The sequence below is a fragment of the Muscardinus avellanarius genome (genome assembly GCF_963383645.1).
Source record: "Muscardinus avellanarius genome assembly, chromosome: 4".
Taxonomy (NCBI): Eukaryota; Metazoa; Chordata; class Mammalia; order Rodentia; family Gliridae; genus Muscardinus; species Muscardinus avellanarius.
In genome coordinates, this window is record NC_137789.1 from 63,128,301 (window position 1) to 63,144,408 (window position 16,108).

Genomic DNA, 16,108 nt, shown 5'->3' on the forward strand with positions numbered 1-16,108 from the left:
TTTGCGGACAGTCTCAGCTACTTAGTGAGGCCCTCTGCAAATAAGTGAGATCTTGTTTCAAAATAAAGAATAAAAAATAGGGCTGGGATGTAGCTTGGAGGTAAAAATTCCTCCAGGTTCCGTCTCTCCAGTACCACCACAACAACAAAAAAATGTTTGATGAAATCCAACAGTAACTGGAATACATTTCACAGATGCCCTAGGAATTAAAAGTATATTTCTTTACAAATAACTTCTATAGTAAAAGATAAAATCCCTTTCAATTATTAGCTACTCAAAATGCTTGTGAATTAAAAATAAAGTAAAAGCCATGCATGGTGGCCCACACTTGTAATCTACTACTTGGAAAGCTGAGACAGGAGGATCACAGGTTTGAGGACAGCCACAACTACTTAGCAAGACTCTACTTTCAAATAAAAACTAAAAAGGCTAAAGAAGTAGCTCAGAGGTAGCATGCTGTAGTATTCAATTTCCAGTACCAAAAATAAATAAGTTAATTAATTAAATAAATAGAAATATGAATAAAAATTAATGTGTTAATTTAGTAATTTTTAAATTTACAATTGGTTTAAAACTTGTCCTTCTAATGTTTTATTAATAAAATCACTATAACATACAATAAATGGAGTTATGTATTAGAAAAATTGCAGCAAAAGCAGGCGTTACAGAGGAATATTCTTCTGCAGCAGTGTTAAGCAGGGAATGGCTTAAGTGTGGCATGGCCCATTTACAAGTTTATTGAATTTCAATGTGGTACCTGGCACACAAATCCTATTCATATCCAAAACTCCAATGTTTGGACCAAAATGTACCTTTTAAGAAACATCCTGGGTATGCCTGTCTTTCAATAATGCCTCCCAGTTATGGCTCACATCCTTCAGCTGTATTCCCTCGATGGACATCAAAGCTTAATCCAAACTCATTCATAGGTCCTAAGATTAAGCTAAAGAGGAAAATCTAAAATAGATCCTTTGGACTACATATCAACTTTACCATTCTATCACTTGAATGATCTAGAAATTGTTCATACCTTTATTTTTCCCAGTTCTGCCAGAAAAGCAAAAAGGAGCAGAGGGTCACATGGACCTCACTTTTGGCTTCAGCCACTCAAGTCTACCTTGCCAAGCCTACACTGTCTCTAAATATTGGATATTCAGATACCCCTCTTTCTCTATTCGTTTTAAGCCAGCAGATGCCTACATAAATTGAGTCATTATCAAAGAAGAATCACCCACATTTGCCAGCCTGGACAGAGAAGTCCCAATTCTCTTCAAAGAGGCAGTATATTCTGGATCCATAGAATACTATGGATCTGACTAAAAGGGACAGAGGACTGCGAATAATATTTTAGGAAAATAACAATTTACTTTAATTTTCCTCTCTCCCCCAACCGTAAACCCTTCACCATCCCCTGCTTTTACAATTGTATTTGTCTTTCTTAAGGTATGTTTTGGCTTAAATAATTTCTTTCATTTCCATTACTCCATGCCAAAACTTTTATTTCTGAGTCAATTTTATTTTTGGAGGAAGTCTGTTTTCATACATAATACTTACCATGTTTCGGGCACTGTATGTTCTTTAAAATATACATCTGTATATTTTATGTTCTTTAAAATATACATCTCACTGGGTGTGGTGGCGCACACTTGTAATCCCTGTGCTTGGGAGGCTGAGACAGGAGGATCACACAGGTTTGAAGCCAGCCTCTACTTAGTGAGGCTCTCAGCAACTTAGTAAGACCCTGTTTCCAAATAAAATATTTTAAAAAAAGGTCTGGGAATATAGCCTGGAGGTAGAAAGTCTCTGGGTTCCACCCTAGTACCACCAGTAAATAAATAAATAAAATATACATCTCATTTAATAATCATATTGACTTTGTGAATTTGCTAGTGCTCACTTTGTGGCCCAGGATGTGATCTATTTTGGAGAAGGTTCCGTGAGCAGCTGAGAAAAATGTGAACTCTGCTGTAGTTAGGTGAAATATTCTAAATATGTCTAACAGGTCCATCTGATTAATGGTGTTTTTTAGGTCTGAGGTGTCTTTACCGAACTTTTGTCTAGAAGATCGATCTAATGCCGTAAGAGGTGTGTTGAAGTCTCCAGGTATTACTGTATTGTGATTTATATGTAACTTAATATCACAAAGAGTATGTTTTATGAAAGTAACTGCACCTAAGTTTGAGGCATAAATGTTGATTACTGTTATTTCCTCATGCTGTATTGTTCCTTTTACCAGTAAAAAGTTACCTTTTTTGTTTCTTCTAATAAGCTTGGGCTTGAAGTCTAACTTATCTGATATCATAGTTACAACTCCTGCTTGTCTTTGAGTTCCATTGGCATGGATTACCTTGCCCTAGCCCTTTACCTTAAGTTTGTTGCTATCTTTACTTGTGAGGTGTGTTTCTTGCAAGCAGCATATAGATGGGTTCTGGTTTTTAATCCATTTTGCCACTTTGTCTTTTTATTGGGGAGTTGAGGGCATTACATTCAGTGTGATTACTGAGATATTATTTTTAATTCCTAACATGTTGAGATTTTACTTCTGTTTGAAATACTGTTTGTTCTCCTCTTAGTTGTCTTCTGGACTTTATGTGGTATGATCTATTATTTTTATTTTACAGACAGTCTTAGAGAAGAGAAATAATTTGTGACTGGTCACACAGCTTGTTAGTGAGACACAATAATTTATTTATTTATTTATTTATTATTGGTGGTACTAGGGGTGGAACCCAGAGGCTTTCTACCTCCAGGCTATACTCCCAGACCTATTTTATATTTTATTTGGAAACAGGGTCTCACTAAGTAGCCAAGGCTGGCTTAGAACCTGTGCGATCCTCCTGTCTCAGCCTCCCAAGCGCAGGGATTACAAGCATGTGCCACCACGCCCGGCTTGAGACACAATAATTTAAACCAGGCCTATGAGAAAGGAAAGGGAGTGGGGTGGGGTGGGGTGGGGTGGAGGGGAAAGCTCACCAAGTACAAGCATGTCCCTATCACTCTAAACTTCATTATGATATGTGACTACAGTGCACCAATAAAAATATTTTAAAATCCCATTCAAGTTGACTGTTTGTGGCCTTCCTTCTATAATTAACAACAAAAAACATTGAGGAAATGCAAATAATTGATAGACATCGTACATAAATGTTAGTATTTGTTGACTGCCAATTTAGATAAGATTAGAAACTGAAGGGGGCATAAAGAGTAAAATACACTAATATCCAACAGAAAATACCATGTGGTCTTCTTAGTTGAAAGGAGAAACATCTTATGGTTATCATTCTTCAGGTGTTAATTCTGCTCACAAAAAATTTCCAGTCCGGAAGCAGAACTAGAGTATAAAAGAAATATTTGCCTGGGTGTATAATAAACATGCAAAGTGCAGCAAAGGAAAGAACAGGAGTGATCACCTGCAGCTGCATTGTAAAACATGAAGCAGGCCATGTGGGATACATCACTGCATTTTTATTTCTATTATTTTTCTCATTAATAGGAACTGTGTAGGTTTCTTGGCCCCTTGAAGAGATACATCATCTTATACCAAATGTTGTTCCTCAAGCAATGGTTTCTTGTCCTATCAGTCCTATGACAAGAATCATTACCAATCCATACTGTGTAACTGGGTCCCCTGGGATAGCAGCATGCAAGCCTGAGTCTTACTAACAAGGACTTATATCTCGGTGGACACTATACAATGAGCAACTTTTCCATGAGTATCTCAACATTTTATTCCCACAGAGGACAAGCAACTCTCCCACTCATCACCCTGGGATAGGTTTTTCAAATCATCACCATTACCATGTAGTCTCATTCTTCTTCTCTGGACATTACAACTACTACTGTGGTCCAATTAGAGCTCATGCCTTTCCAGCATATGCCTGTGACTCATCCAAAACACTAATTTCCCCACTCTTCTAATTGGCTTCCTCAGTGGGACATGAAACTGACATGCATAGTTCCCACTCCTATGATTCTTCTTTCTCCCTCTCTTGAAATGCCAACCTTCCATCTATACAAACTTCATATTCTTGCCACTTAAGCTTTTTTCTAAATGACTTAAACCTACTCCTGAATTGGCTCTGCCAGCCCACATTTTTGGCCCTAACAGAATGGTAAGTGATTGCACAGAATCTTGTATTGTTCTCCAGTTGTTTCCTATGTGTGTCCAAATGGTACCTTTATGACATCAAGAACCGTGCCTTCTATAAATGGAGATCTCCTAATTTATCACCCAAACTGAAAGTAAAAACAGGTTATTAAATTTTGTTCTTGGATTTCAGGCATAAATAAGGTGTGTGCCCCTGGCAAACCAGGACCAATGGTCGCCCTATATTATTTGTATCTGTCATGGCCTCTAGTATAAAACTCAGGTGTTCAATAACTACTTATTGAACACAGCTCTGCAAAGGACAAACAGAATTTTATTTACAGATCTTTGGAGTAAATAATCTAATCATAATAATAACTGTATAACTGAACACAGAAAGTAAAAGCAAGATGAGAAGTATTTTAAGCTGTATAAGCCGAAAGGAAGGAATTATAAAGGGCATTGTATACTAAAAAGTCTAATTACATTCCACACTTAATAGAGAACAATCAATGACTTTTCATTGTGGGGTAATTTGGTCAGCTAATGTGTGTATGTGTGTGTTTGAAATGGCAAAAGATAAACACAGAAAGTATGAGTGATTGCACGCAGAGGGCGGGGCGCGTGGTCCGCCGAGGGGGTGGAAGAGGAGGGGCTGCTGCCTTCCGCGCTCCAAAGTCAAATGCCCCAGCCCCCCAAGGCCGCCGGCCCCTGCGGCGTCCTGGACCAGGTAGGCGCCCAGGTCACTGCCCAGCCCAGCGCGTGGCGGCCTGAGGACCAGGATGGCCACCCCGCCCAAGAGAAGCTGCCCTTCTCCGGCCAGCAGTTGGGAGGGGACTCGCATCAAGAAAATCTCCATCGAGGAGAACATCGCTGCAGGGAAGTCAACATTTGTGAATATCCTTAAACTAGTGTGTGAAGATTGGGAAGTGGTTCCTGAACCTGTTGCCAGATGGTGCAATGTTCAAAGTACTCAAGATAAATTTGAGGAACTGACAACATCTCAGAAGAGTGGTGGGAATGTTCTTCAGATGATGTATGAAAAACCTGAAAGATGGTCTTTCACCTTCCGGTCATATGCCTGTCTCAGTCCAATACGAGCTCAGCTTGCCTCGCTCCATGGGAAGCTCAAAGATGCAGAGAAGCCTGTATTATTTTTTGAACGATCTGTGTATAGTGACAGGTATATTTTTGCATCTAATTTGTATGAATCTGACTGCATGAATGAAACAGAGTGGACAGTATATCAAGACTGGCATGATTGGATGAATAATCAATTTGGCCAAAGACTTGAATTAGATGGGATCATTTATCTTAGAGATACTCCAGATGTGACGGGCCCCGCCCATCAGCCAGTAAGTCCGAGAGCTAAGATGGCGCTGAGCGGAAATTCCCCAGAGCGCTTAGGTGGTAAACAGCTTTCAGGAAGTGACGACAAGAGCATGAGATACACGGGAACACCGCATGCCATAGGGCAACAGCCAATGGACTGGCTGCGCCCATGAGTTGTACACGTGAACGGTCTGCTGATTGGTTGTTGGGCTCTATATAAGGGGAGGATTTCTGGGGAGAGGAGAGAGAAGATGGAGAAGATCTACGGGAACTGTACAAGAACCTGGGGTAATAAAACTGCTTGAGGAAGATCGTGTAAGAGTCGTCACTGCGACCGACAAGTGGTGGCCCGTACGGGGACCTTCGCTTTGATCAGAACCTCGGCAGTCGAGGGCAGCTGGCTGGTAAGTACTCCTTGACTCCGAAAAGGGAGGAGGAGGCTCCGTTTACGGAGGGTTATTTTCCTCGATCAACAGGGGGCTCCATTAAGGAGGATATTTTTTAGTGTAAGCAAGTTAGAGAATCGGGCTGGTCCTGATTCGACAAGATGGGGAATAGTCCATCTCACCCATTGCATAAAGCATTGAAAGCTTTGTTGAAAAGTAGAGGCCTAAAGCTTAGGGACAAGACAATACAAGATTTTCTCGAACAAATAGATAGGGTAGCGCCATGGTTTACAGTATCAGGGAATCTTTCTTTAGCAAGCTGGGATAAATTGGGAAGAGATGTAGAACGCGCCGAAGAACAAGGTATTGTCACAGGAGGGACTCGGCCGCTTTGTCGGCTGATTCGTGCCTGTTTGGAAGAAAGGCGCTTTAGAAAATTTGTGCAGGAGGGCCAGGCAGCTTTAGACGGTGTAAAAGAGGAACGTTCAACTTCCTCTAAAGTGGCCAGTGAGGAGGATTCAGAGTCAGAGGGGGAGGATGACTCTGAGGAGGAACTAGAGGCCATTTGTAAACAAGTGAAAGCTTTTGAACTGATTAAAGAGGAAATTTCGCCTCCTCCATATAACCCTTCTGCGCCCGGAGCAGGAGAAGGTGTCTCTTTTAGTAGTCAGATGTGGAGAGATGCGGGAATTTTTCTAGCAAATCAAGCTTTCCCAGTTTTCCAGCTGCAGGAGGGGGGGAATCGTTATCATGAGCCTTTGGACTTTAAAACAGTTAAGCATCTCGCAGAGTCAGTTCGCACATATGGGTCATCAGCTGCTTTCACTATAGCAATAATAGAGAGTTTACATCGCTATGCCATGACCCCAGGAGACTGGCAAAATTTAGTTAGGGCCACCTTAAATCCTGGCCAATACTTGGATTGGAAAGCTTATTATATAGAATATGCCACTGAACAAGCTGCACGTAATCGAGCAGCAGGAAATCCAGCCTGGGATATAGACATGCTGATGGGCCAAGGACGATTTGCTAATCAACAGCTTGGGTATCCACAACAGGTATATGAACAAATCAACAGACTCGCTACCCAGGCCTGGAAGGCCCTCCCTAGCAAAGGAGAGGTATCTGGTAACCTCACAAAGATTACTCAAGGATTGACTGAACCCTTTTCAGACTTCGTTGCCCGTCTAGTAGAGGCTGCGGGAAGAATTTTTGGAGATCCTGACGCAGCCATGCCGCTCATTAAACAATTGGTCTATGAGCAATACACTAAAGAATGTAGACAGGCCATTACTCCTTACAAACATAAAGGCCTAGAGGTGTGGATGAAGGTGTGCAGGGAACTCGGAGGACCCCTTCTTTGGATTCACCCCAAAGTCTCCCCTCAAAAGGTAGTTGAATATTATCCCACCAGTGTAGCAAGCCTTGCCCTTAAAGCCATTCAGCAGTGCATCCAACATTTTGGCAGAACGCCTGATAAGTTGGTGGTACCGTACACTGCTCTGCAAGTACAAACGCTGGTAGCCACTATTGATGATTGGGCTATACTTATGTGCTCTTTCAGTGGTGAAATAGACAATCATCTTCCTAAAGATCCATTGTTACATTTTGTTCTGGAACATCCTCTCATTTTCCCATTGGTCACTAAAAACAAACCTGTGGCTAATGCAATTAACATTTTTACTGATGGATCCAAAACTGGTGTGGGGGCCTACCTAATAGAGGGAAGCAATCCTGTTGTCATCCAATATTCACATACCTCTCCACAACTGGTTGAATTAAATATTGTTTTAGAAATTTTTAAGAGAGTTTCTTCTCCTTTCAATTTATTATCAGATTCACAATATGTGGTTAATCTGGTTAGATCGCTTGAATGCGCGGGTCAACTCTCTTTACATACTCCTATTCATTCTATGGCTAGCCAAATCCAGATTTATATACATTTAAGAAAGACACCATTCTTTATCCAGCACGTTAGGGCACATACTGGATTACCTGGCCCTATTACATATGGAAATGATCTAGTAGATAAACTCACCAAGATACATATGATTTTTTCTCTTACTCAAATGCAACAGGCACAGGCATTTCACCGTCAATATCATGTAAATTCTAAAACATTACAACAGCGATTTAAAATCCCTCGACATCAGGCTCGGGAAATTGTAAAAACCTGTAATGCCTGTGCCCCTTTTTTACACCCCCCACATGTGGGCATTTGCCCACGAGGCTTGCTCCCTCTACATCTCTGGCAAATGGATGTAACTCACATATCTGAATTTGGAAAATTGAAATATATCCATGTTTCCATAGATACCGTCTCTGGAATTATTCATGCGTCTGCTCATGCCGGGGAAAAGGCACATGACGTTGTCAATCATTGCCTTGAGGCCTGGGCAGCATGGAATATGCCTAAAGAAATAAAAACTGATAATGGCCCGGCTTATACTTCCCAAAAATTCACATCCTTTTGTTCACAGATGGGAATAACTCTAAAGCATGGCCTTCCGTACAACCCTCAGGGACAGGGTATTGTGGAACGCGCCCATCGTACTCTTAAAGAATGCTTGATAAAACAAAAAGAGGGAATTGGAACCAATATGAAACCGAAGCAGCGCCTATCCTTAGCCCTTTTTACTTTGAATTTTTTGCAATTAGATGTCAATGGCAAGACTGCTGCCGATCGTCATTTTGCCCCCTCGGGTACGAGCCAGGGTTTCGTGCGTTGGAAGGATGCCCTCACAGGGCAATGGAGGGGACCTGACCCAGTGCTCACATGGGCCAGAGGCTCTGTTTGTGTGTTTCCACAGAACGGCGCCGATCCTGTCTGGGTTCCAGAGTGGCTGACTCGTCTGGTGAAACAAAAGGATGATGAGCCATCGACTGATTCTTCTGGGGACCATGATACTGTGGATTCCAAGGATAGGAAGTGATCCACAATGGGGGCTTTTGACTGCTTTTTCTTTTCTATTGCCTTTGAGTCATTCTGCTCAAGTTTTTCCCCGCTTATTTTTCCCTTAAAATTGGCACAGGAGCAAATTCTACTTTTGCAGGTTATAATTTTACTTATCAGAGCCCGACCATGGCCTTTCATTCTAACCCATTTGACCTGTGGTTTCTTTGTGGGATAAATGGCAGTTGCACGGATTTAGCTCCCCTTGTCATGATTAATGATAACGCGTCTATTGCCGCTAATCTTTCTCGCGAGCTTTCTGCATATCTTACAGATAACTGGTCATCGAAATTTGACAATTTGACAAAACAGTTGCGGTTGGAGATCATCAAAACCAATATTACTCGAGTTGACCCGGTGATGGCCCGCACCTTGATGTCCTGAATCCAACAAGCAGCTCGTCATTTGAAGGAGTGGGCTGGACTGGGTGCTCTTGGTCTTTGTCTGGTCTTACTGTGTATCTTATGTCTCTACTGTCTTAGAAAACTAATCCATCAGCGCGCTACAAATCAAGTGCTCATAGCTCAGGCATTTGCAGCCATGGAGTTGGGACAATCCCCTCAAATATGGCTTGCGGCGATGGGAAAGTCTTAATGACAGGATGCCAGCCAGGACTGCACTCGGGACCCCGGGAGGGTGCATCCCGAGGAGGGCATGCTCAACTGCATACGGGTTGCCACTGATTCTTGTCCCGTCCCTGGCAAAAGGTGGTGGGCCTAGAAGCCCCTTCCAAACATACAGGGGTTGAGTCCTCTGTCCTCTCTTGTCTGAAAAAACAAAAAAGGGGGAACTGTGACGGGCCCCGCCCATCAGCCAGTAAGTCCGAGAGCTAAGATGGTGCTGAGCGGAAATTCCCCAGAGCGCTTAGGTGGTAAACAGCTTTCAGGAAGTGACGACAAGAGCATGAGATACACGGGAACACCGCATGCCATAGGGCAACAGCCAATGGACTGGCTGCGCCCATGAGTTGTACACGTGAACGGTCTGCTGATTGGTTGTTGGGCTCTATATAAGGGGAGGATTTCTGGGGAGAGGAGAGAGAAGATGGAGAAGATCTACGGGAACTGTACAAGAACCTGGGGTAATAAAACTGCTTGAGGAAGATCGTGTAAGAGTCGTCACTGCGACCGACATCCAGAGAAATGTTTAAGTAGAATATATTTACGAGGAAGAAATGAAGAGCAAGACATTCCTCTTGAATATTTAGGGAAGCTTCACTATAAAAATGAAAGTTGGCTCCTGCACAGAATGCTGAAAACCAACTTTGATTATCTACAAGAGGTGCCTGTCCTAACTCTGGATGTTAATGAAGACTCTAAAGACAAACATGAAAGTCTGGTTGAAAAGGTCAAAGAGTTTTTGAGTACTCTGTAATCTTTCTGAAGACTACAGACGGCCAAAATGTTTCCAGATCCTTCAGAAGCCTTGTGTGTCTTCATAGGTCCATACTCATATTTATGACTTGCGGTTTTAACTATTTTTAATGAGTCATATGTAAAACTTTATGACCACTTTCTGTGCCCTCTCCTTTCTATAGTTTAAAAAAAACAAAGACATGTAATTATCTCTTGTAGCAGGGAGTCTGGAGGTAGATGGTTCCAGAATCAGCTTAGTAGTAAACTACATAAAAAAAGACCCAGGCTTCTCCTGTCTTTTCCCTCTGTTTCCTGGTACTTCTCACCTCAGGGGTGACCAGTTTCTTAACTAGAAACATTATGTTACCTAGTAAATGATGTGTATCCTGTGTATTTGTGTACCTATTTATTATGAGTTGAAAAGTCTAATTTAAGAATTCCTAGAATTAGGATTTAAAGTTTTTTGTTTTGTTTTGTTTTGTTTTCTGTCAGTGCTGAGGATTGAACTCAGGGCCTCATGCTTGTTAGGCAAGTACTCTACCACTGAGCTCTTATCCTAATTCCTGAAGTTTTATGTTGAATGTTTTTGATCAAGTGCCTCCCCTTCCACTCCGATTTACATTGAAGATAAGACCAGGCTTACTATTTAATCACTTCATTGATATTTATTTGTGTCTTAAACACATTTATGGAGGAGCAGGTTACACTTTGTCCCAGTTTGTTGATGGCATAACCTATCATATATATATATATATATATATATATATATATATATATATATATATATATATATATATGCATAGACCATTAATCTTAACTTTCTTTCTTCATCTACATATGAGAGATACTTTCATCCTTTTACATGGGATTCTGGAGGATTAAGGAGAAAATTGTTCTATAATTAAAGGTAGCTGAAGCTGGGCATGGTGGTGCTCACCTGTAATCCCAATACTTGGGAGACTGGGACAGAAGGATCATAGGTTCAATGTCAGCCTCAGCAGCTTAGGAAGATCCTACTTGAGAACAAAAAATAAGTAAAAAGGGCTGAGAATGTAGCTTAGAGGTAGAATAACCCTAGGTTCTATTCACAGTACCACAAAAGAAAATTAAAAGGTAGATGAAAAGTTATTGTCTGAGTATAAAAATTTAGTTTACAGGGAGTTTAACTAGGAGTTTGAGACTGGAGGATCGTGGTTCACGGACAGCCTCTGCTACTTAGTAAGGCCCTCCGCAACTCAGTGAGACCCTGTTTCAAAAATAAAAAGACCAAAAAATAGGACTGGGGATATAGCTCAGAGGGAGAATGTCTCTGAGTTCCATCCTTAGTATGAACTCAAAAGAGAAACTGAGGCCAAAGTGGGATATTAGCAGTTAAGACTCACCCCTTATTTCTTGCCTCATTCTGCTTTGCTTACTGTCTGGATTAATTAAGCAGTCTGCTCATTTAAAATTTAAATGAAAGTCACATATTTTGACTTTGAGAACATTGTGGTCACTCTCTGCTTCATAGTGTACTTTGCTTTGTAGGATTTTGCCTTACGTTTTCCCCATCTTTCAGAGACATTACTGCTAAAAATTATCTTGCTTTTTATGTAATATCATGAAAGCATTATCACTTTTTACTGAGCTAGGAACTAAAATTAACATACAGGGAGTCTGAATGCTCACTTATCTCTAAACTATACACATGGATAGTTATTATGCATGGGCATGGATTAATCTTAGGTCTGATATAATTTTTGCTTTTTTAAGTTAAAATGTATAATATTATTTCTATGTAATTAACCTTTCTATTTACATTTTAGAAAATTTTTACTTTTTGAAATGAGAGCGTTACTTTCATTTTGAAACTAAATTTCCTTTCTAAAATGTCAACTTTTGCTTTTGTTTTCTTATTAAAAATGAAAATTTTGTGGTTAATCAGTCCTTATGCACTGATCTTTGAAAAGGGGACTTGATTTCAAATGTGATAACCATAAATATTTAAATTGTCTCATGATATGTATGAGCTTTTTGGGTTTTGTTTGGTGTAAATGAATTTGTGTACTTTAATATTTGTCAATAAATTTAAATTTCATGAACTGCAAAAAAAACTATCTGTCTTAGAAATAAGCCAATCACTGCAGAGTCATACTTTGAACTTTGTTTCTTTGTCAAACTTTGTTTCAGAATTCTCATCTGTCTTAAAAATAGCCAACCATGCAGAGTTGTGAACCCAAGTCCTCACCAGTCAAAGCAAGGGGCAGGATCACATCAGGGATAAAAACCTGGTTGGACTACCTGCTTGGTATGCTTGCTTACCAGACTTGTTAGTTACACACCTTTCTGCAGAAGTAAATTGCCTTTTCTAACTCTTCCAATGATCAAGAATTGACATGGATAAGCCTGTCTATTTGTGAGCAGAGTCATGAACTCCTTATAATACTAATTCTTAAATCACCTCATTCTATTAAAATTGTGACCATGGGAAAGGAAAACAGTCATTGGCCTAGTATTCTTTATTGTGGTCCTGGAACAAGCAGAAAGAGAAACTCTCTGCATTTCAAGGAAAGCTTAGTTTAGCAAATGAGAAGAGGGAACTCACTAACTTCCCTAAGGGGAAGCATTTCTTCTAATATGACTGGAGTTATGTCTGACCCTTGTAGACAGACAAAACTATAACTATTATATGATATCATCTCAAGAATTCTGTGAATATCCATCTGTTAAAAAAAATCTCCACTCCTGCTTAAAACATTTCTAAAAGTATGGAGTTTCTTACGATGTAACTAAAGACAATATTTTTAAATGTGGATAGCTCTGTAAAATATTACTTCTAAAAATACGTACCAATACACATATGAATTATACAATACTTTATCTTGATGGAAAACTTTAAGAAAGAGCTAAAGGGAATGTCATCCTCTTTAAAGACTACCCATGCTTTAACACTCAGCTCCAATTCTAGATTCCATGTTAAGCCTTCAGAAAAACTGTGGTTCAAATGTATAGCCCCCTCATTTATAGCCTCCTATTACTGTAGTTTATTATTCCCCCTATAAGGTTATAAACTGAGTGTTTAGTAGGATATTATATTTTGTTATCCTTATGGTCTTAACTCAGTGTTATAGACCTAGTTAATGTCCAGTAATAATTACTAGTACTTTGAATTTTTATTGTGTGCCCAGCAGAGTCCTAGCTCATGATATCATTAAATAATTGTTATAATAAAGTAGGACTATTCTTACCTTCATTTTAAGATCAATATTCTGAAGTTTAGGGAAGTAACTATTTTAGGTAATGTGGCCAGCACTGGTACAACCAGAATTCAAGGCCAGACAGCCTGATCCAGAGTCTATATTTAAAACCACCACATTGTACCTCCTTCATGAGCACTTGTTAAACCAGAAGTAAGAGCACAAGAATACAAGTACTTATTTTCTCAGAAATGAGAAGCTGATTGTGGTGACAATCAGATCAGTCTACATTAAAGTTCTGCTAAGAATCGTTCTTATCCAATGGCACAACCTCAAAGACTTGAATCTTTTTTTATTCAGCCTTCCCCCAGCCCATCCATCCTAGGCATACCTCAGATGTCTCCTATCGTCCCCTAAGACTCCGACCCGCAGGGGCTTAGAGAACGACACAGACACATTTTCAGCTGAAATATGAATTCTTCTTTAATGGATCCTTAACATGTCTCTTAATATGTCTCTTCTAATATGTCTCACAATGCGTACAGCAAGTACAATATATAACAGCATCATAATCCCTCCTTCTATTTCCTACCAACCCCAAGCTTCCACAGTTAGGGCATGCACATTTCTGACTTTCTCATAGGCAGGCTGGTGGTAGGCGTCACTGATCATTCTGCAGGCACGTAGCATGGCACACTGCGCATGCTCAAGGAGACGTCCATCTTGTGAGTCTCAAGACTTGGCTGCAAGCCTAGGCGCCATCTTGAATCCACGCTGGCAACAAGCCTGGGTGCCATCTCGGTCCAGCCGAGTGGGCCCCGACATCTCCCCCTTTTTGTTTTATTAAAATAAGGCTCGGGATCATGCCTGTCTTAGGTCATCGACCCTCAAGGACCAGTCTTACCCGTCATTGGGAGAACAATAGCATGATTGTTTCCCTGTCTTAGGTTGAAAGGTCCCGGGGAAGATCTTACCCGTCACTGACTACCGATCCAGCATACTGAGCCATACATGGGGAGATGAGCCAGCTTCAAGGGCTGCCATAGCTTGCAGTGGGCGTTGTCGAGTTCGCCTGATATATCCAACCAGGAAACAGCATGCTACCACCAGCAAGAATGCCCAGAATGCCATACCACCCCAATCTTTTAAGAAACCCAAAGTTCCATGTATCAAGTCCATCTATTGTTGTACTGTGGCGACTTCCACACGGGTAGAATTAATTGCAGTGATGGACGCTCGAAGCTCAATCATGGTGTGTTCAAATTCACGGCTCCAAGTCCCTAGAAGCATCTTGCTTAATTGCCGAGACAAATTACCTGCATGGGAGAAATTCTGATACTGCACATACGTTATACATAATCCAGACAATTTATGAATACATGGTACCATGGCCATTTGCCCTAGAATGTCAACCTGTTCTTGTAACAGGTCTACTCTTTGATTTACCATTAATATGCCAGCTTTAAGTTGTCCATTTATTTGAGCTTGCTGAGCCATGGCAGTAGCCGCATGTGAGGATAGAGCATTCATAGTGGCTGCAGTATTTATAGACGTTGCCAAAGCGGCAGCAGCTGCAATTGCCGCGGTCACAGAGGCCACAATTACAGCAATAAGAGCAGAAATTCCAAAATCTCTCTTTTCTCGGTTCATCAAAACTGGAAGGGAATTTACATCCACTCTTACTGGCCAAGGGACTGCTATAGGCAGTCGCATTACTACTGCCCAAGGGTGCATAGTAGATATGCCTGGAGAAAAACTTAAATCATAGCCTGAAGAGGCCCAGACTACCTTAGAGTCTTGGCAATCAGTCCATTTAAATGGCCAGCTACGTGGGCTATAACATTTTGGAGCCCACCGTGGCTGCAAAGGAGCTGTTTTATTTTCAGGATGTTCATATCTAGAAAATGCTAAAGGAGCATATCCTTCCAAAACAGTAACATATCCTATGGGACTGGAATCATTAAATGGCTGAAATTTTCCCATAGTTTGATTATATAACTGCACACATGGATTAGTACTATTATAGGTATCATTCAAAATTTTATTAGCATAAAAACATAAACTACCATTTAAAGTTATATTGTAGAATGCATAAGGCCTAATTTCTTCATCAAAGGGAATCCATGGCAAATTTAAGGAACTATTGGTCGTAAAGAACCGAGGAAAAATGGTGGCAGTGGTGGACACAGGTAAAGGAAGAGGGAAAGCAGAAATAATTCCCCAAAGATCTTTTTCACTCACTCCAATGTTGAACATTACCAACAGAGTTAGCCATATCCATTTGTTGCTTGGCATCTTCCATTGGTTCCTGTACATGACGCACCAATCTTTCAGGAACCCAAATTGGCGAGTCTTTGTCCTGTGGGAAAACACACACCGACCCTCGAGCCCATGTTAGCACTGGATCCGGACCATTCCATGCTCCTGTAAGAATATCTTTCCACATTGCTTGCCCTGCATAGCGCTCATGAGGCCTGTAATGTCTTTCCGCTGCTGTTCGTCCATTGGCATCCAACGTCAAAAAATTTAGAATAAATAATATAAGATTTAGTTTATCTTTTGGTGTGCTCCATTGAGCCCCTATTCCCCCTTTTTGTTTTAGTAAAGCAGATTTAATAGTGGCATGGGCTCGTTCTACTATGCCTTGGCCTTGTGGATTATATGGTAATCCATGATTTAATTGTATAGCCATTTGGGTACAAAAATGAGAAAATCTTTGAGAAACATAAGCAGGTCCATTATCAGTTTTAATTTGGTGAGGGATGCCCCAGGCAGCAAAAGCTTGCAGACAATGGGAAATTACATGTTGAGCCTTTTTC

At 40.7% G+C, this 16,108-nt stretch overlaps 1 protein-coding gene across 1 annotated transcript; it reads left to right on the forward strand.

The window, feature by feature from the left end:
* Positions 1-4,869: 4,869 nt before the first annotated feature.
* LOC308262706 (deoxycytidine kinase-like) lies at positions 4,870-10,132 on the forward strand (the record flags this gene model as incomplete). Its single annotated transcript, XM_080695331.1, has 2 exons — positions 4,870-5,418; positions 9,899-10,132. The coding sequence occupies 2 exons, from the start codon at positions 4,870-4,872 to the stop codon at positions 10,130-10,132; spliced, it is 783 nt and encodes a 260-aa protein (XP_080551457.1).
* Positions 10,133-16,108: the final 5,976 nt, after the last annotated feature.